This window comes from Hippoglossus hippoglossus, chromosome 6 (genome assembly GCF_009819705.1).
Source record: "Hippoglossus hippoglossus isolate fHipHip1 chromosome 6, fHipHip1.pri, whole genome shotgun sequence".
Classification (NCBI taxonomy): Eukaryota; Metazoa; Chordata; class Actinopteri; order Pleuronectiformes; family Pleuronectidae; genus Hippoglossus; species Hippoglossus hippoglossus.
The window spans coordinates 6,932,143-6,958,091 of NC_047156.1; the positions used below are offsets into that span (position 1 = coordinate 6,932,143).

The 25,949-nt window shown below is 44.8% G+C and overlaps 1 protein-coding gene and 1 long non-coding RNA gene across 2 annotated transcripts in view; one reads left to right on the forward strand and one right to left on the reverse strand.

The window, feature by feature from the left end:
* LOC117763438 (neural-cadherin-like) overlaps nucleotides 1-25,949 on the reverse strand; it is an 89,156-nt gene that overhangs the window by 42,472 nt on the left and 20,735 nt on the right. Inside the window, 10 exon segments of the mRNA XM_034588559.1 lie at nucleotides 219-306; nucleotides 308-393; nucleotides 1,736-1,904; nucleotides 4,378-4,550; nucleotides 6,088-6,230; nucleotides 9,428-9,677; nucleotides 11,642-11,753; nucleotides 12,923-13,127; nucleotides 14,789-15,014; nucleotides 17,793-17,990. Coding sequence (XP_034444450.1) covers nucleotides 219-306; nucleotides 308-393; nucleotides 1,736-1,904; nucleotides 4,378-4,550; nucleotides 6,088-6,230; nucleotides 9,428-9,677; nucleotides 11,642-11,753; nucleotides 12,923-13,127; nucleotides 14,789-15,014; nucleotides 17,793-17,990 — 1,650 coding nt within the window.
* Nucleotides 20,405-24,760, forward strand: LOC117763439. The gene is made up of 3 exons (XR_004614157.1): nucleotides 20,405-20,416; nucleotides 23,271-23,277; nucleotides 24,313-24,760. It is a non-coding gene; the product is annotated as an uncharacterized LOC117763439 (long non-coding RNA).

The window sequence follows — 25,949 nt, forward strand, 5'->3', positions numbered from 1 at the left end:
ATTTTGGTTCCCACCACCAGGGACACTGGGGTGGTTTTTAATGCTCATTCACACAGACATGAAATTCATTAGACAGGGGAAAAGAATGTTATTTTGCAGCACATAGCCACCCACATCCCCATCTCGCCCTGTTTACTTCAGCATTTTTAAAGGTATTGTTATGTCTGCTTCAGTGATTCAGAGATATTTATATTTCATTTCATACCGGCAACACTTACACTCGTAGCGCAAGTTCTCAAACTTGGGGTTATTATCATTCTGGTCCAGTATCTGGACGGTGAGCTGACAGATGCCGATGAGCGGCTCCCTCCGCCCAATCAGTGGCCGTTACTGTAATGGAATTACTCTTCGCTGCCGCTCTCTTGTCGAAGCGTCTGGCCGTCGCAATCGCTCCTGTAAATACAGAGCAACAATCAGCCCCTTCCCCGGCAAAAACATTAAATCACATGAATTCATATATACTCAGTCATCCATTCGGCAATTCGCAATTCACCCATCCATGTGTACACGCATCCATCCATCCATCCATCCATCAATCCACATAACCATTCATCCGTCCATCCCATTATCAGACCATCCACTCACAAACTGAGAAAACAAGTAAAGACTTTTGTATTTATTCTGAGTAAGTTGAGCATTCCTTTCAAGTGCAATGACTTTGTTATTTAATCTGGAGATGAACTTAAGCCAGAGACAGAAAATGACTTGAGAAGAATCACATGCTGACTCCACGTGTTACGGTTGCAGGACAGCTTCTCCTCTCTTTCAGTCATTTTATACACTGAAGAGTCAGAAAACAGCTTCACCAGATTAAGAGAAACAATGATCGACAAACTGGTGTTGGCATTAGACTCATCTATCTACTAATTCCACAAATGTCTGTCTGTCTGTATGTGAAACGTATATCTCGCAAACCGTTAAGCATATTGACTTCACCCTTTGCATGTGTATTGTAAATTGGCCGAATCAAGCGCTCAATATTAATACAAATTTAATATTATCATTTGGATAATTTGATTGTTTTTACTTCACCATAACAGACTGACACAGATATTCAGGGATGTAGCAGCTGCTTCAAAGTAAAAGCATGATGTCCGTTTTGTTGCTGCGATGCTTTATATCGAGCTGAACTACAGAGCTTTTCTTTTGAAAATTTGCGAACTTGGGTCTAAAGATTTTCTTGATTGCAGAACAGAACCACTGAAATAGCCAACATGCAATGTATGAAAAAACACTGTAGTAGAAAATAGTAAATTCTAATTATAATTTATATATAAGCCACACATGTGAAGAGTAATACGACAAATTCAGTTTCATTTTATGAAAAACGCAGAAGATAACATTTTTCCGGCAGGTAAACCAGGTAGGATGAACGCAAAGTTTTCTAACTTCACTTCCCCTTAGACTGTATATAAAAAACTCTGAGCGTATATTGAATATTGAGTATATTGAGCTGTTGAAGGAGTAATTCTGAAGTGGTGCTGTAGTATTACCACAGGCTAAGCTAGCGGTCCATTCCAAACAGGCCCAGTTTAGAATGGGCGCCGCACAAGTATTCTTAGATAGACGTTTGAGTTATGTGAATTCCTTCTCCTGTCAAATCACAGCTCAAGTGCAATTACCATTAGAGACGTACATTTCCGTAGAACAGCAGAATTGTCTCTCTGCACTAGACTCCGCGCTCCATGATCTAATTGAGACCCATTTCATCCCAGACAATCTGTGACCACGCTACCTGAGTCCGGATGAATTCGGAAGGCAGGCATGGTGCTGTCTCTGTGCATTAAGCCATATTTGACTTTTCCATTTGCTCCCTCATCTGCATCCACAGCATGCACTTGCAACACAAAAGTCCCCGTTGGCTGGTTCTCCAGCACTGAAGCCTGCTCACGATATTGCTGGCACTGAGATAGAGAGAGGGAGGGGGGGGGGGGGGGGGGGGGGGGGGGGGGGGGGGGGGGGGGGGGGGGGGGGGGGGGGGGGGGGGGGGGGGGGGGGGGGGGGGGGGGGGGGGGGGGGGGGGGGGGGGGGGGGGACAGAAAGAAAGAAAGAAAAGAAAGAAAGGAGACACACAAATACAAGAGACAATCCTCATATATGAGAATCTATTGTCAGTGTAATGTTATGGGAAAACAAGGATCAAAGAAAATCAAGTCCTTAAGTAGAAGGTCAGTGAGATAATGTGAAAATAACACAATATGGAAGTTATTGATACAGTAAGTAAAAACATACTTTCTCCTAAGAGCCGGCAATGAAGAGCTTAGCCAAGAATTCATTCCAGTCCCCCTAATGAAAATATGCCCCAGATAAAGAGCTGCTCTCCGGAGGTCGTTTTCTTTTTTTCAAAAAATCAGATAGAATGCTCGCTACTCTTTCAATAGAATGACCATGAAAAAAAAAAAAAGAGGAAAAACAATAGGCAAGGAGGAGAGAGAGTGAAACCGAGGGAGCGAGATGGATCAAAGCATGTGAGCGGGCGACAGAAAGACGAACAATGTGATGCGGCGTGATGGCACACGGTGCATGGCCTGTAGGCAGCTCTTTAGAAAAAAATATCACGCCAGCCCAGATGGTTCCGAGGTGCAATTTGATATTTAAACACGTCAAGCTGCCAAAACACGCAGCCCACCCGAAAGACCTCGGGAGCTTCGACTCAGCACGGGCAAGTCTGCGCTGAAGTTCAAGTCATTCCTAATTAAGGAGGAAGTTAATTAAACAGGTATAGTGTATTGTGATGATATTGCACTTTTTTTTTCATGAATTAATTGAAATCCCAATGGAGTGCCTAAAGATAGAGTGGGTTGTGCAGGCTAATCAGAACTCGTGGGAAAACAGAGCGGAGAGAGACGGAGGCCGGGGAAATGAGAACGCCAGGGCGAAAAGAAAAAAAAAAATCCGAGAGCTGGATGAGGGAGAGGGATGGAGGAGAGTGGGTAGTTGAAGTGCACTGAGAGGATGAGACAGACAGGCAGATGAGAGCACATTCTTTGATTTAAAAACAGGGGGAAGCAGCGATCCTGGCTCAGAACAAAGGTAACAAATCGGGGCCAGTTGCTCTGCCAGAATCCCTTGTCTGGCAACTGGTTTTTGCAACAAAACAGGACGGATTTTGTTACCTATGGAGAGAGCCAGGATTGCTAAGCCAAGTTAGCTGACACGACAGCTGGTATCACTCTTCCCACCTAACTCGGAGCAAATGAGTGTTTTCCAAAAAAACAATTTCTTTAAAGCTGACTGAAGATTTTTGTCTTTTTTTTCCCCAACCGGTGTCTCATTCTCAAAAAGATTTTCCTGCCCTTGCTGTAAATAGAGTGACTCCAGGGGAACAACACGTAGGCTGTCAGATTAAGAAGCTTCCTAAAGGAACTGAACTTAACATCAGTGATTTTAAATGATTGTCTTTGAGTCCAAATAAAGATTAAAAATGGAAATAAGTCCCTATAATGAGCTATTATCGCTAAAAACTGGAGCCTGAACAATTTATCTGTTGAACGATATAAGCCTTTTCCCAGATTATACTGCTATCAGTTTGCCTATATCTATAATGATTCCTGAAATCTCTCTGTATGTGGATCACATTTCTTGAGAACCGTTCATCATATTGACTTCACCCTTTGACTGTATATCGTAAATTGGCCAAGAAGTGCTGTGTTGAATTTGGTGCGATTTAGGTCGTGTGGTTCAATCAATATTAATAAAAATTGAATAAACAAGTGACCAGTGCGCTGTAGCAGTCAGTGGGGACGGGGCAGTGTCCCTTCAGTCTATGGACCGAGTTGAACGTATCTTCTTCTATGTCCTTAGATAAACTTCAGCAGCGTTTGGCAACTGGGTCAGACTGCGCAGTGTCAAAATCAGCGCTAATAAATCACATTAAAAAATGTGATTTATTTCACATCCGTCTGTACGTGGGATGCCTATCTTAAGAGGCGTTCATCTTATCGGCTTCACACTTGTCATGTGTATGGTTAAGGGCCCTAGGAAGTGCAGTGTGATTGGTTGTTCAATATTATTAAACTTTGAATAAATAGGCGACCAGAGCTTTGTAGCAGCAGTGGCTGGGACTCATCAACGCAAGTGATGTTGTTGCTCACGACAACAGCACGTTCACTATAAAGACAACAGCAGCGGTGGTGCAGCTTCAAGGTTCTGCGGACTGAGTCCAGTCTTTCATTTCTGCTGCTCAAATAAACAGGCAGAACAGAACAGGGACTAGTGCACCTAAATTTTACATGATAGGAATTGGGAATAATTGTAATCTTTAGATATAGCATAATCATATATATTGGCTAATATATCAGTATATGAAATTCTTTTCCCGGGTTCTACTACAACAAAGCAGGACAAATGGAGCCACGTTTCCTTCGAGATCCTCACCTCCTCAAATACAGGTTTATTGTTGTTGACATCATCGACCCCAACGATGACCCGAGCAGTGGACGAGAGGGAGTGCGGTCCGCCCGATGCGTTGTCGTCTGTGGCCGTTGCGTTCAGGACATACTCCAGCCCCTGAAGCTTAGGAAGTGGAGTGGAGCGCAGGCGAATCAGCCCTACAAAGACCACAGGCCCATTAAATTACATTATATAAAACATGCCCCCCCCCCAACAGAATAAGTACAAACTGTTCCATTAGTCATTAAGCAGGATGTTATTGCCGCTGTGGCCTTGCGTCGGTGAAGGATGTGCTATCAATAAAAAACACAGCAGAAAAACACATGCTCCTTGTTGTTGTTGTTGGAAATGGGGGGAGAGAGAGATAGCGAGTGTTGGAAGTCCACAGAAAGGTAAGAATCTGATATGCAGACTAAATCCAAAAACCAATTTCACAGTGGTGATCTCGTCACATTTCTAATCTAATAATTGCACGCTCTCCTCTAAAGACGCCCGTCCGACTCGAGCACTTTGGGAGCGAAAAACACAAAGTAGTAAGTGACTCGGGTTAGAAGTTAACCGGGATCGGCAGATGCCAATTAGCTGTTCCTCTCTCGCCCTTTGTCTGCTTTATGTAACCGTCAAGATAAAAGGTGGGATAAAAGGATGCGGCGTCTGAGTCAACATCTTTCTCGTCAACAGCAGTACAAAAACATCAGAGGTTGCAGGACGAGCAGGCAGCGTGTGATGTGGGGGGGAACTCATTGAAGTGGGGGGGGGGGAGGGTTTTTATTCTCTCGTATTTCTATTCATCTCATTCACTGCTCTTGATTAAAGACAGTACAGCATGCTGATACACACAGATGCGAGTGCCTGACTTTCCTCTCCCCCAATTTACTTGCTAGCCTGGCTGCCCACAGAGAAGGGTCCCAGCTCCTAATGACGATGCGTGACACTGACGGCACTGCACCACTACAGTGAAATAAGTGAGCTGTGGGATGTACATGGTAATTCTCCCGGCTTAAATGTCAACCTTGTTTACAAATGCGACGTGAGCTCTAGCAGCTATTCAATGAGCCAGCACTCTTCGTATATATACAGTAAGTGGGGGCGCCGTATAGTGGTTTCCCTGCACCCACAGGACGTCAGCCTTAGCATTTCCCTGCTCTGAGGATACACAGAAAGGGTAGAAAGGGAATATAAAAAGACAACACAAAAGAACGAGGAGCCGGCGGAGCGTGGCCCGAAGATTGTGAGCCATGATAGAGCAGTTGTTGTGAAATTGAATTGAAAGGGCTGGGTGACAAATGTCACAGCGATTGCCACTGGTTTCGGATCAAAGGGTAAATAAAAAAGATAAACTGTGCAGTCGCCAATTCTTGAAAGCACAGAAACATGTTGGGGGGGCGGGGGGGGGCACATTCCACTCTGTATCCACAAGAAGAAAAAACCACGAGGGGAAATTTCCTAAATACTATCATCGTTTATATTTATGAGCACAATAATAGAAAAAGCGGTGCGTGTATTGAAATTACAGATTTTAATATCACCTTTCAATATCTTCCCACATTGACTTTGAAAGCAGAGGGCGTTCATCGCACGCCACTGTGGCGGGAACGTATTAGAGAAAATTGAATGTGTGATTTGACGGAAAGCCTGTCAATTAGAGTGAGAGATGCAAATGGGAAGCCTGGCTGGAAAATTAAGAAGTATCACCTTTCTGGCTGTCAATGATGAAGTTTCCTTCCTCATTGCCTGCTGTTATGGAGTAGATTATACCATCGCCATCTGGGTCTTTGGCCAGGACTGTGGCGACGAGGGTGTTGGGGCCCGCGTCCTCGGAAACAAAGGTTCGATATCTGCAAGAGAGGAGCTCAAGTTTAACAGGCGCAAGGAAGTGAGAATACAAACACACACATTGAAGTCAAAGACAGACGCACACGGACAGAATGTATGTATCATTTACACATTCCGGAGCATCAGCAGCCTGATTGGACGGATGGTTGTTTCTCTTGCTTGTCCTCTATGATTTAACCCGTCCTCTTAGCCGGCAAGACCAGAGACAAATGATAATGTCTGCTGTGGGCTGTTGAAGTCATTGAACAAATGGTGCTTCCAAACACCCAGCCCACTGTGGGCCATTTGATCCAGAGCCTTTTAAAATGTCAACGGTGATTTGCTCGCCTCTGTGGCGCTGGACAGCAGGATGCCCATCGAGACACAGGAGACTGATATACCACTATAGCGCAAGTCACAACTGGGTGGAGATGAACTGCGTGACTCGGAGGATCGCCGAGATGAAGAGGAATGGTGAACCGCGCGAAAGGCGAGAGAGTGCAGAGGGGAGCAGGTGACAAAAAAGGAAGACTGGCACTGAAGTGGCAGGTAAAGTGATATGTGGGAGTGGAAGACAGAGGAGCTGGATATCAGAGGGGGGCGGCGTTCTCGGCAGAGTTTGAGTTGATTCGTCAGCAGAACTCATCCCCTGTGAGATTTCCTGATGTGCCCTCCTCTAATGTGTGTGCGTTTAAGTATGTGTCGGTGGGAGGGGGAAAGGGGGGGTTAGGGATCAGTGTCTGTGGTGCAAAGTCAAAGGTGATTGATGGTTTACAGAAGATCGCTGATGGGTGATTCATCTCTGCATGCCGCGGCAGTCTCCGTGGCAACATGAGTGACCTGTAATCTGTCACCCGGCTCCGAGGCCACCTCTCCACTGCTCTGTTGGATGAGACACTCTGTATACACTCTCCCCCCCCCCCCCGCTTCTCATCCTGAAGCATCTCCCCACATCTCACTGAACTGTGAAGTTATACTCAGCGAGAGTCTGCCTGCCCGAACCGCCCCGCCTGTCTTTCTCTCGGCCTGAAAGTCTGGCGATTTGCATTTCCGTAGGCTCTCCGCCTGTCAGCCCCACACTTCAATCACTTTTAGCCTCTCTGCAACTCATTCAGATGAGAACTAAGAGGGCATGCCGGGAAATAATAATCTGTCCAATCGCATTGTCCAAGTATCTCATTTCGTCTGACATTAGCCTGACATAGCATGCTTCAGCTACCTCAACATGCCTGTCTTTGAGTCTTTGGACACTGTCCTCCTCTGCCCTCACAGCATTCATCTGCATTTCAGTGAGCCTCAGTGCGATGAGAGGCCAACCCGGCCTGCCTGGCAAAAATGCCTGCATTTCTAACTATCTGTTTGCAAGTTTGGCAAGAGTATTTGTCTAACTGCCGACAGGCTTCTCTGTTTATCTGCACCCAGTATCTGACTGGCTGTCTCCTGTCTACGCATCGCATATGTTCTTGGTATTCTCGACTTGCTTGCCCCTCAACCATGCATCAGTCTTTGTTTTTCCTCCTTGGTTTCATGTTTTTTCTGTCTACAATCTCGTCCTTTCTGCCCGCCTGTTTGTTTTTGCCCTTTGTCTGGCCACCCACTGAGACTGACACCTGACAATGCAACAAGAGCGGGCGAAGGAGGCCTGCAACAGTCCTCTGTGAAGGTCATTGGGACATGACTGACAGGACAAGCGGCTAACTCGTTTGGGGGGGAAAACTGCAGCAGAACCACAGTGACAGTTGCTGCCCATCCACTCGCACAGCTTTGCCTAAAAAGCGGCCGAGGAACACACAGGATTGCATCCGTATGTCAGTTTACTACATACCTTTAGAGAAGGCCAAAAATACATCCTGCACTGAGCCGTGTGAAAGCTCCATTTTATTACAGCGTTGAACTAAAGATTTTTTTTCAGAAAACCTTGACAACATCGCATGAAAGCAACAATGTCGCAGCTGTATTATTTTGTGCAAAAAGTGAGTAACAGATCATTTTGATGCCAGATGACTATGATTAACACATACAGTGGAAAATGCTTCTGGTGATCAAAAACCATTCCCATACAAATACAAATGATATGTGTGTCTGTGTTTGCGTGTGTGTGTGTGTCTATTTGTAGTTATGAGGGCCAATTCTGGTTAAATACCATCATTGTGAGGACATTTTGGATGGTCCTCACAAATTCAAAGGGCCGTTTGAGGATTAAGACTTATTTTTAGGGTTAGAATTAGGTTAGGGTTAGGCATTGAGTTGTGATGATTATGGCTAGAGGAAGGGGCTAGGGAATGCATTATGCCAATGAGTGTCCTCAAGACTATAGAGATAGTGTGTGTGTGTGTGTGTGTGTGTGTGTGTGTGTGTGTGTGTGGTGTGTGTGTGTGGTGTGTGTGTGTGTGGTGTGTGTGTGTGTGTGTGTGTGTGTGTGTGTGTGTGTGTGTGTTTTCCTCCATGGGTTATTTTCTGCTCTGCTTGAGTTGTGGGACTTCTACAGCATCTAACTATTGTTCCCTATTGTTTGATCGCTTCAGACAGAAGGAGAGGGCCAGGACACAGTTTATTATTATTTTTCTATCTACTAATTCCGGGAAAGCCCCGTCTGCCAAGTAGATGGTGAACTGCACGACAGATACAGAAAACGATGAAAACTCTGTTATAATAATAATAATCTGCTTGTTGAGATCCGTTTGACCCAGTCATGACTCTGAGCAGTTACCACTGTATATTGAGTTTTACTACTTTAGCGAGGGCGCAAGTCTGGCAGCACATCCAGCATCGAATGTTATTGCAAAGAACAGCCTGGAGGGAGGCAGGGCCGTGATGTGGGTTGTAGTGCCCTTGAGCAGGCTCCAAAAGTGGTCTCAGACTTTTGGTCCCCATTGTATGTACTGTACCAGCGGTGAAACCACTACTTCGACTTTGCCCCGGTGAGCAAGGCTCCTCCAATAGAATTAAATGTGATGAGCTGGTGGATCAGGGATGAAGAAGCAGTGCCAGCAGGAGGAACCACTTTTCTGAACTTGTTATCTCAGGGACGAAGTTAGATATTTTCAGCTGAACTCAGGCCACGGTTAACGCTCAGATTTTAGCTTTTTAAGATGTGGGCGTTAAACCGTTGTTTGTTCCATATTACAAAGTAAAATAAAGAGCAAATTAACAATTTACAGGGGAAAACTGTAGAAAGAATGGATGGATATTTTGCCAGTATAAGAGAGAGGATGCTCACACAGTCTGGGAGAATTCAGGGGCCTCATCGTTGACGTTTGCCATCCTCACACGGACCGTGGCGGTGCCGGAATGGGGCTCATCTCCGTTGTCCACGGCCATCACCACAAACTCATACAGATGGTTGGGCCTCTCGTAGTCCAGCCGGCCCGCGGGGAAAACGGTCCCATGGGGCGAGATGCTGAAGTCCGGGCTCAAGGTGTAGTAGGTGAGCTCAGCGTTCAACCCCGAGTCACAGTCCGTGGCCAACACTGGCGGGAGGGAAGACATCACACGAGGACCATCAATTAACAGATAATCGAAACGGGCTGATTAGGTGGCATCAGCTGATGAGAATGTTGACATCTGTGTCGATCATTATCTCTTCATGGCCTTTCTAAACATCTCATAGATCATAAGCGCTGACAGCTACAATTACTTGTGCACAATTTGCAGCGTGCCCCTCCAGAGTGATTACCGTCATTTGCGAGAAGTTGCTAAAAGACGGTTAAAACGGAACGAACGGGCTGTATCTTATCACAACGATGTGGGGAGATGTTTTTATTCTCATGTAATAACACCGAAAAAATATATAGATCTGTTTTTTGATGTGTAATGAGATTTTTCTTTTTCTAAGGCTGCAGCGGTAAACATTGAGACCAGGGGTCGCAAAGCTAATTTAAGTTTACTGTTATGTGAATTTTACTTAAATCCTTTGTTCCCCTCTAACTCATAACACTTGCATATTCTTTTGATGTGTTTATTTCCTCTGTGTCAAGCATCAGCAGCCGCATCTCCGTGCTTCATCCTGCTTCCGTCTCAATACCACATATTAAAGCTCAATTTACTGTACTCGCTTTGTACGGTCTGCATAATGTGACTGACTCGTTAAATGATAAAGAACTGAAAGAAGTCAATTTCTCCTAAACCTCACTGTTACTGCTGCTTCCGGGCTTATCTCTTCTGAACCATCAGCCTCAGTGGGTATAAGTTAAAGCGATGGCCTCATTGTAGAGTGTTCATCTGTGTCTTCGGCCCGATAGATGCAGGGGTGATGGGATAATGGAGATTTCACTCCCTCTGTGCCTCGAAACATTTCATTATTTAGCCGCACAGTCCGCCAGACGAACATTTGTGTTTCCCCCTCGATGTGACTCATCAGGAATTAAAAAGTCATACGTTTGCATGGTGCATCAACTTGATCTAACTTTGTCACAGTGGCGATAGCCTTCCTTCACTCTCTCTCTACGTTTTCCTTCCATATCGATTTATCTTTTCCTCGGTGCACTGGATTGTACCGACTCTGCTGTGGCACCAATTTCTGCAGCTCCGGGCTGTGTATTCGAAGGTTTTCAGACTAAACGTGTTCCATTTTTTTCCTCAGCCAGAATTCACAAGAAACAATCGCCCGAGCCAGAGATTTCCCATGAATCAACTGTGGTAGCACATGAGGGGCAGAAGTCCCACAGGCACGGACGCGTTTGATAGAAAACTACAACACTGTTCGAGGTGTAAGAATACTCGTGAATAATGGCGCCGTTTTCGTCTTAAATGTGCGTCTTTAAGGGTATTTCTGCCTTGAGCCGGCATTGATTTGTGGGTAACGTATAATGGAGAGAGGGGGAAAAAAATCATTAAATCCTGCTGAGGTCCTTCTCTATCTCAGGCTGCAGCTAAATATTGCAATGGGATCTCTACGGTACGATATCTTAACACATCTGACACTCGTGGTGCAGGGAGAAGTGTAATTCTTGTTTAACGCGGCAAATGGGAAGAAGTGCCAGTGATGTTTTTACAGGAACATAGGTTATCACACATTATGGAGATTTGCACAGTGAATTCTCAGCACAATACGGTTGTTTTAACAAGTTCAACACTGCGATGCCGCTAAATACTCAACATTGATGATTATAATGTAACCTCGTTCCATAATAGATCAATTCCATATTGTCGTGTCATTACTCATGCAAGCGTCTTTGTTGCAGCGTATTTCCTCGAGTATAATTATGATTATATGATCACAGATGTAAAAGATCTCTTAGCTTCTTTCGGAATGCCGAAGTGAAAGTATTATGAGTCCATATGCTGAAACACTGACTCGTGGTCTGAACTGCATCTTTCTCCCCCCAAATACATCTGTTGTTTTCTTGTCTCAAAAGCGACGTCTTGGATAGTTTCTCTCTGCGACTCAAAGAGAAACAGATGGATGTGAAATGCGGGGTCAGAGGAGGCTCACCCTGCAGCAGGGACGTTGCCGTGGTTACAGTCTCAGGGACTCCATCCACGCTGTAGATGGATTGGAGGAACTCCGGGACACAATCATTCTCGTCCGTTATCAACACCTGAACCTGATTAGTGCCAGCGTGATGAGGAGGGGAGAGGAGAGGAAGAGGAAGAGGAGAGGAAGAGGAGAGGAAGAGGAGGACACAGACACAATCAGAGTAGGAGAATGCAAAATTAGCCCCCTCTCCCATAACCCTCAGATCCAGGAGACAATCATATATACGAAATGTTCCAATGCACAGGAATCTGACCCCTGAAACTTAATCCAAATTGCATTTTATAGTTTCTCAAGATGCCAGTTCAACACATCCTTTATCTTCCACTTCATGATCTTCCCTGAGTCAAAAATAGAAATGTTCCGAGCATGTGTGTGCCTCACTGTGTGTTTTTGACAAAGGCCCTTAGCCGCTCTCCGCCCTACAAGCTCCCTGTCACCGCTGTGTGTAAAGTGTGAAGTGACAGCTGAGTAATAGTCCTGAAATAGCTGGAATAGGTTTTCCCGGTCTCCATCGCCGAGTCCACAGCATGCAGTTGAGCAGAGGGAGATTTCGCCCCTGCTAAATCTGTGGCAGCGAGTGAGCGGCTGACATGAGAATTGGGTGAAAAAAAAAATCTCAGAATTAATAATTGAAATGATACCGAATTCATGAATAGTTTATCTCGAAGTATTCGTTTGTGAATGAAGTGTTTGGGATTTGGAGCTCTCGCACACCGACGTGTGTTTTACACAGTTCATCTCCAGATCACACTCGCGAATATAAAAAAAAAAACGCTTAGGGAGACACGGGCAGGAAGGAGAAGAAGAGGAGGAGAAACCATTTGCCCCCCCCCCCCCCCCCCCCCGCTCCATTTGTTAACCTTTCAGAACCATTCAGCCATGCCGTTCCTGCACGGCTTCAAACTCGGCTGTCGGTCCTTTGTGGTTATCGCCGAGCGGTGTTGTGTCAGGAGGTCAGAGCTGAGACCAGATCATTGCTGTTAATGCACCTTCAGTCTGCACGTAACATTTAGGTGCAACCAGGTCTGTCTGAGAGCTTTGTGAAAGTCCAGTGGGAAGAGCGAGCACAACACAGCTTGTCTTTGAATTTCACTTTCAATAGGATCAGACGTTTGTGCAGCAGATGCGATGATAAAACATCACAATTGACCTCAGCTTAGGGGTTAGTTGAGCCGAGCGCACGAACACTCCCACGACTCAGGCTCTCTGGCCGTCTCCCTCTCTCACTAAACTGACCTCTGTGGCCGTGCTGAGGCTGCCGGGCTCCTCGCTGGCTCGCACCATCAGCAGGTAGCGTCGCTGGTCGCTCTCATAATCCAGCGTCCGGGTCAGACTGATCTCCCCCGTCTCCTGCCGGATGCTGAAAAGACTGCTGGGATTGATCAGCAGGCTGTAGCCGATTGGCTGCTTCTGGAAGGAAATGGCGAGTACCACCAGGAAGCTGCCGAACAAAGGGAAAGTGATTTTCAAAAACAACAAAAAGCCGTCCTTGCTATTCGATTTCAATTGCGCACATGTTGAATTAAAATCGAAATCCTCTTTTCCTACATCAGCACTGCATTGTAATGAAATCAATTACTGTACGGCCCATTGACTACGTCCCATAAACACATTCAATCATTACTTGTCAGTTCTGTGCAATAATGTAATACTGTTATGCAGATCTCAATGTTTGTTTTCTGGTCTGTGTTCTCTAATGGCGTGTGACGATGACATGTCAATTTGTGTCTCGAGTGCGCTGGTGTGACCAAATGAATATTCACCAACATACAGTCGACCTTAACAGGTAGAGTGTGGAAATCCAAACCCACGACGAGTGTGTTTCTACCCCCAGTTATTTAATATATAAAGATGTGAAACTGTTTGCGTGAGCGATATGATTTCATGTTTGCATTCACTAGAGTTTGGCACTTTGCAGATATGAATATAATGACAATACCTTTGGGTTTTTATTCTGCTTTTTCGTGTGCGTGCGTGTGTCCACAAAATAACTCAACAACAAATGGACTGATTTTCAACAATCTGGATGGGGATATTATTTGGGAGAGTATCTCTAGATGATTCTCTTTTGGAGCTGATCGGTCAAAGGTCCAGGTCCTAGTCAACACAAATATTAACACATTTTTCAACCTGTCTCTGTAAATAACAGGACCAGAGGGACAATGTGAAGCTTCAATTGATTGGAAAGTGATTTCCCATCTTATGTGATAAGTGACTTGCATCATGCATATTTCAAAAATGCCTTTTTAATAGGCAAACTTGTCTGGAGTTTCCTGTGTCCTCCTCCACTCTCCTGCTGACCTGCACTCACTTTAACTAATGAACAGCACCAACACACAAGTAATTAGAACCTGATCAGTACATGAAATTGATTTGATTAGTTTGATTCGCCCCAGAGTTTATGAGGCTGCATTTAAACATAATGTGCGCGCTCAGTACAACACCAGACGTGACGCGCACAGCCAGGACTCAGTGTTAAAGTGACCTGAGGAACCAGATTCATGATCAGACACCATCAATTAATATCTAAATACGAGATCGTCAGTTTGTCACCTAAATCATATCCATCCCAATAAAAAAAAAGGAACAAACGAATGTGAACTTCATTTTCATCTCTGTGAAATGAACTTTGAACTAGTTCTTCAACACTGACCACATCTTTCCAGGTTTTGTAGTGTCAGTCCAGCATCTTTTGTGTTGTGCTAATCAATAGACAAACAAACAAACGCCGATGGAAACATAACCTCTTTGTCCAAGGTAATTACTGCTTATTTGGATTAATCAATAATTTGTAATCATATGGTATAAATCACAAAATCAGACACCGTTATGAAATGGCGTTCTCACAACATTGCCTGCATGTGCAGGGCGTGTATTGCTCCTGCAATGTTTTTCTTTAATACTCTTCCATTACATATTCTGACTCTATAGTCGTACAAGGCTTTCAGGTGTCCCTGACAGACCTAAACCATGTGACTGGGAGCCAGCATGCAAAAATACCACGGCCCTGAAACTGAAGCAAAGCGAAATGGAATCCAGCCACTAGTCATTTCCAACCTGCTTATGTATGTGCGAGCGGATGTTGGTCCATGCGGTACTCACGGCTGTCCTTCAGGTGTGTTCTCCGGTATGGAGATGGCGTAGCTAATATTGGTAAATTGCGGCGCTCGGGCTCCTGCCATCACGGAGAGCATGGCGGGGGCACTGCGGCTGCCCAGGCCGTCAAGGGCCACCACGCTTAACAAGTACTCTCTGTCCCTCTGAAGCACCAGCCCCGTGGTCACCACCTGGCCTGTGTTCTTGTCCACCGCAAAGCAGCCGTCACCACCTACAGGGAAATACAATATTATTTTCTCGGACTGGATCCAAACCAATCCAATACTGCTGACTGGAATAACAACTCAGAAATGTTACCCAAATGGTAATTTGAAATGGTCTGCCTAAGGTTTGCTGAGTTAAGGGAACACAACACACTTTTTTCTAAAATACGCAGTAATTCGTATTCATTGAAATGCTGTATTTCTCTGCAATTTATTTATTTATGAAAACAGTATCAGTGATCTGGACATGAAAATAAACACAAAAATCCGAGGTTAGTTTAATTAAAATCTTATTTTGTGCCACAGGGAATTACCTTTGATTTTAGAGCATGTGTTTTTAACAATTAAAGATTATTAAAGACATGATCAATGTTTACATCCTCTTATTATTCTAACACGGACAAAACCAATGGATTTCAGATTTTTAAAGCAGCTTCATCAAGACGACTCTTTAATTGCTGTTTTGTATTTGACATTCAGCTTCGACTTTAACCTGAATTTAGATTTTGCAATTATTCATTTCGCGGAAGCTTTGGTCCAGAGAAACGTACAAATTAGGTAAAATCTGAGCCGCAATACATTTCAGAGAATAAGCGACTCAACACACAGGTGGCCCCTGTTACCGGCGAGTATTAGTGACATTAATACTTTCTTACATATTCAGACTATTTCATTTACTTCACTTGGAAAATCTTTTTGCCCCAAATTGTGTACTATTGGATGACGATTCTTCTTTATCATTATCAACCCAAGAAAAAGGAAAAACAGTTGGAAACCTCTACATATCCAATGGCTATTATTTTATCAATATACTTAATCTATTCATCTTTTATTTGACTGGCTGATCTCTCCAGGAGTTTAAGTTTGGGGAGTTTGAGCTGAAGGTGGTTGTCCTTGTGCTGCACATTAAGCCCTATTTGTTACACTACAGGTTAAATGTATCAGTGTTGATAGCAGATTCAACATTTGAATATTTGGTACCTACACTGTTTTTTCATAATGTTAAACTATCATGACATGTTTTCACAAGCATGAAGCTGTGAAGGACTTAAACAAAACAGAATCCAACCCATAGAGACATTGCTCCAAACCTGCAGGTTACCTTGGAAGGACAAGATTAGTACCTGTCTATTTTTTTCCATTTATGAAAGACCACAACCAGTAATTTTTAAATCTTTCTCTCAATAACTTCTCTACGTTGTCTGTGAAAAAAAGGTGATATTCCAGTTTCTAAGTAACCGTCTTATTATGCTGCAAAGTGAATACTGTTGCTATGAATTTTTCTGTACTTGCAAGACTGAAGCACCTTTACTCCAGATGATGTATTTTTAGATCAAGGTTTTTCTTCTTTTACTCAAAGGTACCCTGTAGCATTTGTGACCACTAGCAGCACTATGGAACAGCGGACCTGCATTCCTTTTATACTGTGTTTGCCCACAACAATGCAGGTGTATGAATGCAAAGAAGTGGGCCACTAAACAAACATTTGTTCCTCACGGCTCTGCTGATTGATAGCTGGTGACAGTAATGTGCAAATATTTGTAGCAATGCATCAATAAAGGCGGCGAAGAAGAAGAAGACTTTAGTGAACGTGGATGTAAACAATGCATTTTTTTAATAATTAAAAATTGGGCTTTGCAAATGTTTATCGAGGAAGACGTCCAAAATACACACACTGCATTTTTGTGACAACCCGTTGTCTTATTTACAGGAAAACCTCACAGCTTTAGAGAGAAGATCTAAATAACTTTCCCAGCACTGCTAAATACTAAAAATGGGGTCAGGCAGGCCGACCTCACTCGTCAAAAGGCCCAAGCTATTCTCATCCTCTTGAGATCTTAAAAGTTAAGCACAGGATAAGAGGGTTATTTAATACATGTGGAATCTTTAAATTGGGTCTAGACAACTTTGGTGAAGTACTTAGTTTGTACAAGGTTTTTAGCAGCAAACCTCATGCTTACATGAGTTCTTAGCATGGTCATGCAGACCACGGGTACCTCGTGGTAATCGTGGTTTAACTCACATCAGGGTGCTGTGTGACGGACTAATGCGAGTCAGACGGAAGTCAGCAGGGTTTTGTAAAGCCCCCACTGGCAAGATTAGCGCATCCCCCCCATCTTTGACATGCCAACAAACCTCTATCCCCTCAACCACCAGGGGGTATACTACCCTGGCTGACTTCCAAAAGCCCACTGTGCATGCGTTTTGTGCATGCGGGCGTTGTGTTTGCCTGATTCTGTGTGTGTGTATGAAATAGAGAGAAGGAGACAGATAGACAAGAGTGCATGATAAGTGCATAAACAAACGTGTGACGGCCTCTGGCTGTGTGTGTGTGGTTGCGTATGCCTGTGTGTGTGTGTGTGTGTGTGTGTGTGTGTGTGTGTGTGTGTGTGTGTGTGTGTGTGTGTGTGTGTGTGTGTGTGTGTGTGTGTGTGTGTGTGTGTGTGTGTGTGTGTGCAAGAGAGGAAAGCAACTGAGACACAGAGGCAGAGAGAGACAGGGTGAAAGGGAAGCAGTGAAACTAATGGACACCTAAAAAGTGTGTGGATGCATGAATGAATGTGTGAATGCCTGTGGCTGTCTGCGCGACTCTGCTGGTGTCTGACAAGTTGGATTTATTTCCAAGGTTGTATGGACTGTCAACCTATTTTAACAACAACACAACCTATTTTAATACCACTTTCTACTTATGCGTCTTGTGTGTGTGTGTGCGTGTGTGTGTGCGTGTGTGTGTGTGTGCGCGTGTGTGTGTGTGCGTGTGTGTGTGCGTGTGTGTGCGTGCTTACCATCCGACAGGAAGTATTCCACCTCTCCACTGTGGCCCTCATCCCCGTCCTGGGCCTGGAGCTGGTAGACGAGCGTTCCAGCTGAGGCCTCGGGGGAAACTACAGCCAAGTAAGGGTACGGCTTCATATTCCACTCAGGGACGTTGTCATTGACATCAATGATCTTCAGCTTCACCTTGTTCAGGTACCAATCTGGGCCTGGGGGATAGTGCAGAGATAGTGACGGAGCTGCGGTTACTGAAAGTGACAGCTGTCATGTAACTGTGTGTGGAGAGGCGAGACAAGCAGCCAGGGGAATCCAAAGCAGCGTAAAGCAGCGAGTCAACTGAGGGTACAGGTATGTGAGATATAAATCAACTGTAGTTGATGGCAAAACATAATTCTGCAGGATCAGAATAAACCACATTCATACTTGTATCTGCAATGTGGAACTGACGCCAGGGAAGTCGGTTCAGCTCAAAGTGTTGGCCAAAGCCAATTATCACACTATCATGTAATGGCAGTGTACCCACTATCTTTCCACTTCCTTTTGCTTCACCACAGCTGCCTGGTTTGCGAGAACACTGCGTGGCTGTCAGGAAAGCTGTTTGGCCCCATGGTGGAGGTTAGTGAATGTGACGTCAACCAGCCACTCTCCATCAGGGCTCCCATCCAGGCAACCAGACACCCAGGTTCCCATGGGAGGAAGCCTCAGTCGCAGTCTCATCCACCAAGTCTGTGTGTAAGCTACCTTGATCTACCCGCAGGGGCCTTGGGATGATGCTCGTGGCTGCATGCATTTTGTCACCTGCACACTGGCTCATTGGAGAAAAATAAGAAGATTCCAGGAATCCAATTACCAACCTCGCTCACCCTGAGCTGGGGCAGACAGCAAGAGTGCACAGCAGCTCTCAAGGAGATGGGATGTACAACTGCATTTGCAGTCTATATGACAAGAGCGCAGCGTGCCTCTTGCTGGAACTGATAGCAGCGGATCGTTATCCACATTAAATACCATGACACGACCTGGGAAACTGTGCATAGAGAAGTTCTTACACTGTCACGGGCCTGATCTAGGGCACTTTTTGTGTAAAATCTATTCCTGCAAAGTGGAGCAAGTCACCGAATTGTGAGCTAAGAAACTATTTCCGCAAAATATTGACTGTGATCTTATGTCAGCGTGGCATGAAGGAATGTCAGAAGAGCTGCCAAACCAGTTCAGTAGGCTGCGATCCACAGAGGCCATCTGCCTCACCCCAGAGAGGGAGAACCCCCTGCCAGGACAAACACACACTCACACAAACACACACACACACTCTGATATGAACACAAACACAAAGGTTTGACATACTGGCAAGTCCGTCCTGTCACACCCAGACACATGTTTGCACACTTGACAGAGCTGACATTAGCATGTCTCTTTCTGTCTTCCTGTCTCTCTCTCTCATGCACTCAGACATAAAACAACCACCCACGCACTCTTAAGCACAGAGGTGAGTTACCTCAGGGCTAAAAGTAACTATGGATTTCAAATCCCATTATGTAAAAGGTCCTCCTGTGTGTGACCGCAGGCTTTAAATGGACTTTTAATCCAAGACAAAAGCAGCAGGAGTTTGCGATGCATCCTTTCACAACCTGAGGGCTGACGCAACAGATGTGCTGTGGCTGCACAAAAACAGTTCTACCTTGCTGGTTTTCCCTAATATTCTGTAACCTAATGTCTCTCCAAAGTCAATTATAATATGATAATAGAAAACTTTCTGTTGGTAATGATCGGTGCATGCACACAGGAATGGTATAAAGAGTCCTCAAACAGTCCGAATTGATATCATAAATCTTTCCCTGCACCTACATGTTTGCTCAAAATGAGTTTGAAAGCAGAAAAGCAGATGGTGAGATCACCATTCCTCTCTCTTTTTTAACTGGCTTACAGTTAAGATGCATTTTGATGGGAAATACAATGTGTTGCAACACCAGGCCAGCTCCAGAGTGTTCACAACCGAAACACAATAGCTATAAAGTGTGTGACAGCTCTTAAAAGGATTGTTAGAGGGATAATAACAGAGGGAGGAAGAAGCTAGAGGAGAGAATTAATCTAGCTCTCTGCTCAGGCTTTAAAGTTGCTCTGCGGAGAGAGAAGTTCCGACTCGGATCTGACGACGGTTCGTTTGGATAAATGGCCACAGTATCGTGGGGGCACAGAAACCAATCAATGTTCAGATGCTATCTCCTAATATGTCGACAGCGGCAGTTTGTGCAATTTAAGTCAGATCATCCTGCCCCGTAAGACGGAACAATCCTTTGGTGATGAATAATGAGAAAGGATAAAGATTGTATTGCAAAGTGGAAGGTTTAAAAGGCACTTAATCAAAAGGAAATCAGAGCTGCAGCACTTAACATTTACTTTACTGTCAAATCTTTGCATGGAGCAGCGCGAGATGCATTCCTTGCCTCCTGTCTTGTTGGTGTCCTTTCCCAGCCATGTCTCTGTGGTAATGGTGGTGATGATTTTTACAAGGCTCCATCTAATTAGCTTGTTACAGAGAGACTAATCAGAGCCAAGGCAGATAATTAGAGCCTATCATCTCTGGGAATGATAATGAAGAATGTACTTTTTGAGTGTGAGTCTGCATATGTGTGTGTTTGTGTGTGTGTATGCGAGGCGAAGGCCGATGATGTGCATGGGCGAGCAAGATTGCACGCCCCGTGTGCTGAGGCTGCAAACGTGTGGGACTCCTCTCTGATCCGGCGAGTCAGGTGAGAGTGGCAGTGAGCGATGCCCCGCGAGCCGCAAACCGACACAAACCGCCTCACCTGACTGAAAGAAACGATGTGATCGAATAAAGTCAGAGGGTCGCAGGCTCCACCGAAGTCAAATATGCCTTTCTGCGCTCAGTGTGATGAAAAGCTGCTCCATACTGTGCGCTACAATCCCATAAGGATAAGAGCATCTGCAGGGGGGGGACTAACTGTATTAATGCATCATACAAAGGTGGGTGACAGGGGTGTCAGAGTACGGTTGCATGGCCCAAGGCTTAGTGACTAGAGCAGCGTGGTGCGTTCACATGTGTGAGCGTGTGTGTTCTATAACACTGCACTGTTGATGTTCCCTCCTGTTAATCCTCTCCTTGGGTAGTTTCTATATAAAGCTGCTAAGTGGCTTGGCCGTATGAAGAAAAAAAAAAAAAGAAAAAGTTGTCTCAAGTGCTTCTGTGCACATATACGCTGCCCACAGTAACAAGGACACTGAGTGTGTGTGGGAAGGAGATGAGAGGAAACCGAGTGAAGGAGAGAGGCACAAGATACAGAAACACAAATATCTACAGAGGGAGCGAGAGAGCGACGGAGAGGAGGGAGAGGCAGGCAGCGTGGAGGAAGAAGAAGTATTGTGTGATGCTTAGCAGCAAATGTAAAAAAAAACACGAGAGAAACAAGAGCACCGGGGAAGCACAACAAATGGCGTGGCACAACAACAACACGCGCAGGGAGCGTCCACGTCTGTGAGCGTACAGTAGCAGAGCACAGGCCACGAGAGAGAAAAAATTAAGGTAGAACATGTGTTTTAATTAATAACACAGGGCTTCTCTTATGGATCCCTTGTTCCTCCTACATCCAGTGAGGAAGGAATTAAGAAACAAATATTTCTGTGTGTAATTAAACAAATTGCGTCTACAAGCATAAACGTCAATGGCCCGTGCGAGACATGGATTTCAGGGGTGCTTTTTTACCCGCCGAGTGAATGGAAAGTGAAAGTCAGCTCAATGGGGGAGCAATAACGTACATTAACCAAATGTTTGCAGTGTTAAGGAGGCTCAATTCTGAGCCGCCCACGCCCTCCACCTCTGTGCTTAAAGCCGAGCACGGAGCTGTCAGCAGGAGATCAACACGCTAAAAGCACAGGGGGAAAGAAATCTATTAACTCATTTGATCCCGGCCCCTCACCCTCACACCCTGCCCCCTGTAGCGGCTCAGAATGGCTGACACAGTAACCGTGTAAACACACATGCCGGGCATTTCCATCCCCGGAACAATTACAAAAGGGAAAAGCATCTGCAATTAATGCACTGGTTTTACTCTAAATCTGCACGTCTGCAGAAAAACGCACATAGAGGTGTTCGATAACGTGTCCCACAATGTGTCTTCTGGCAAACTATCTGCCTTCAGATCACTGAGGACTTCCCTATTCCCTCCCCATTTAGCAGCCCCTTCAAACTATATCCGGTTTTTAAATGTTAATATCTTAAAAATGGAACAACTATTTTCAGAATAGCCTGCAAGATACATGCAATTTCCAGCTCTCCGCCCCAAAAAATGAATTGTGTACATAAATATTCTGTGTGTAGTTAATTTCTTGTCGGGAGTGCCGTACGCTTCAATCCAAACCCCGCTCACAGAACTAGTGACTCATCCACTGTTGTACGGCAGCGAGATACAAATGGAAAGAAAAATACAGGTGCAGTGCACGGAGATTAAATGCATGTACAGATAAACGTGCACAGCTAGCGAAGCCTACAGTTAGCTACAGGGAAGCAGAGAAACACAAAGGTCCGCTCAGCAGCAGCAATTATCCTCGTGGTGCATCTGACACCTTGAGTCTATTCTTTACAAGTATTTATAGTATTATGTATGTTTTTGTTCAGTGCAAGAATCATCTCAAGATGGATTGATGGATTTCTCCTTCCCGTTAGACCTCCATCAGCTACAACCTTTCTGGGTTCTTCCTTCTTCTTCTTCTTCTGTAGTTTCGCCTAAGGAAATGACAAAACTCATTCAATCCCTTTTGTTTTATTGCTTTGAGCAGAGAAGAATGTGGCCTATTCACACACATAGAAGGAGGATTTAAATGGAAGCGAGTGCTGAGCGGAGATATACTGGTACTGTAAGCCCTCGGGGGGGGGGGGGGGGGGAAGTAAATATATTATAATTTTTTTCAAAATATTTTGAATTCCATTAAAGCGAGGCATTACCAATAATGACACCACTTGCTCGTTAAGTCGAAAGTAAGTATTGTAAAACTTAATCTTTGCATTTAGTGGCAGGGGAATTCTGACTCTGTGTCCTTAGCTCTGAGTTCCCCTCCTCTGTTCTCTGGATTGGACGAGACCTTTTCAACAGCAGTCATTTTGGCTCTGTGTTCACCTGGCATTTGCACATGGATCACTCAAGAGGATTTGCCAAGACACACTGTCGTCAGCACCTGGGCCTATCACGCATCTCCAAAGTGTGTCCAGCCAAACGCTGCTCACATGTTGTTATTTCCAACGTCACTGGTGCTAAAACGACACAGGGGTGCAGCGGTTCGCACTGTCGCCTCACAACAAGGATCTCTGGTTTGGCTGGGGAGCGTGTGGGGGAGTTTTGTATGTTCTCCCCCCGTGTCTGTGGTGGTTTTCTGTGGGTACTCTGGCTTCCTTAACAGACCACAGACGTGCAAGCTTAGGTTAAATGGTGACACTAATTGACCGTAGGTGTGAATGGTCATTTGTCTCTATATGTTAGCCCTGCAGTACACTGGCAACCTGTCCAGGGTGCAACCGTGGCCTCTTGCCCAGTGTCAGCTGGGAATCGGTCCCCCCCCCCATGACCCCATACAGGATAAGCAGTTTCGATAATGGATGGATAATGTACTTCTGCTAAAAGGTCTAAGAGCTTGTTATTATGACAGACGACTGTCGGATTTGTATCACAAGCGTACAGAAAGCGAAACAGAACAAATACATGGGGGGGTCAATTCCAACTGTTGAGATTAACCGAACAACGTAATTTGCAATGAGCAAGAGAACAAATCGCAAAAGGATGAATGTTGGAAAAGGTTGTAGCTTTCGCCTCACGTGGGTCAGCACCAATACCCAACACATTGTGTGACGGGACAAATGTACAGGTGATGACAACTGTTGAGATTCACAAGATCGGTGACAAGCAAAAGTGGAAACATGAAAAAGGAAGAATGTAGCTTTGCCCACAACTATCCCCAATACCCTGTATCCACCCAGTTAAAGAAGACATTTTCTAATGCCATCGGAGTGTTTGTCAGTGTTTTCAGGAGGTGTGCGATGCCATGATCCAAACGAAAGTGGATCGCCGAGACAAAGTGTCGTCTACGCCTGTGTCTATCATGCATCTCCAAACTGTCCCGTCGAACAGTTGTGTTCCACATTTCACTATTCCTTATATATGTCACTTCTACTATAAGGTCTAAAGGCTGGTTATTTTGTCAGACAACTGCCACATGGGTTTTGCACTGGCGAGCTGTGAAAGCAGAAAAGATCAAATTCATGCAGGGGAAATTCAAACTGTTGAGATTCACAGGACAAGCAATTTGCGACGAGCAAAAAACGGAAAAGACATGAAGCTTCGGCCACAGCTTCGACAGCAACATGAGACCTCTGATATCCACTGTAGAAAACTTTGACCATTTCAAACAAAGAGCACATTTAAGCCAAACCATGCCGTTGCTGTTTCCATTTGGTACCTTTTACCAACCAGCATGGATTTCACAGTTGTTTGAACAGGTAAAGCAACTGTGCATTTCTGTTTTCAGGGGGTGTGCGTTGCTCTACAGACATTACAGAGCCAATTCATACGTCTGCCCGAGGGAGAGATAACCTGCATGAGATCTTGGACGGCTTTGAAGAGAGATGTGATCTCCCTCAGTGCTGTGGATCAGTGGATGGATCCAATATCCCAATTACTCTTCGCAATAATGCAAACCGTCTATTACAGCCGCTAAGGGAGCTGCTCAATTATTTTGCAAGCTGTTGTGGATCATCTCTCTCGGTGAGTGATATAAGTCTGGTACCCGCACAACCCAAATCCCCCTGCTGACTTGCCAAAGCAGGAAAAGCACAAGGGTAAATAACAGCATCATTGGTGGCTCTGTTCCATTAAGTGCACCATGTCGGTGAGTAAGCAAGCACAAAGCCAGAGCCCTGAAACTGGCTCACCTACATGGAAAGCTGCCATCACTATTTTTTTTTTACTTCCATTTCCACTTTGCCACTGTGTCAAAATGTGTCTGCTGTAAAAAAATAAAATAATACAAAAAAAAGGTCTATTGTGATTTTTGTCTGAAAGAAATTGACTAATCCAGCGTTTGCATAAAAAATAAATAAAGACATGCATGAGGACAAGCGGCCGTTTGTTTGCGTCTGGCGTTGCTGAAGCAACATGCTGACCAGAAACCGAGTGGATGTGAACTGACAGAAGAGAGCAGGATAAAAAAAAAAAATACCCATCCATGACGGGAACGTTAGTCATTTAAAAATATGACTCAACAAAACCCTGCTGGCCATAATGACGAGGATACAAATTTGTACAGCTGAGGTCACAGAGGTGTCACGTCATGTAGTGAAGAAAAGATCTTTTTTCCTCCCTTGGTGTTGAACAGTTTCAGGATTTAGCTCAGTAACACGGTCAGAAATGTTGTTTCTCTGTCTGTCTGCCAACGACTGGTAAACTGAAGAACATTACTGGCTGTAAAATTCCTGTAGATCAAGTGGTTTGACGTGGGGGCAATGGGACCGCGGGGGTTGAGGTAATTACTATATGATGGATAGACTCATTAATAATTTTTGAATTCATGTATTTTACAGCTTTGTATTTGAAATTAGCCATTTGAATCAATGGAATATTGGGCCAATCTTCCTGTATTTAGCTATTTTCTTTTCTTCCCTCTGCCCTTTCTTCTTTGTCCTCACCTGTCACTCTCTGAGCTCCGCGTTCCCTCTCCGTCTATGGACATGAACAAACAATAATTATATGAATTACTATAGACTTGTTATTTTTCAGTGACAGTCTGCCTGCCTCCAGTCGCTCGTTCAACAATAGAAACCGAACGGCCCGACTGCACCTGTGGAAATGTGACTCACTCCAACTTGGCTGCTCCGTTGTGGGAAGTGAGGCCCTCGCTGTGTGTGAGTGAAATGTCAGCATGTAACCGCAGCCACAAAGAGGTGCATGTCACCTGTGGTAGTGGTGCTTTGTGAGTCGGCCATGAAGTGTGCAGAGAGGTTCAAGTTGTGTGGTAGTTACTGAAAACCATTGTTGGGAGAGAGCCGGTGCACGTCACCTCCGTCAAGAAGGTAATTTTGTTTGGTTGCTTTTGTTTGTCGGTCTCTTAGTTTGCAGGATTCCACAAAAACGATTATGAACTTGGTGGAGGGATGTGTGTGTGCTGTG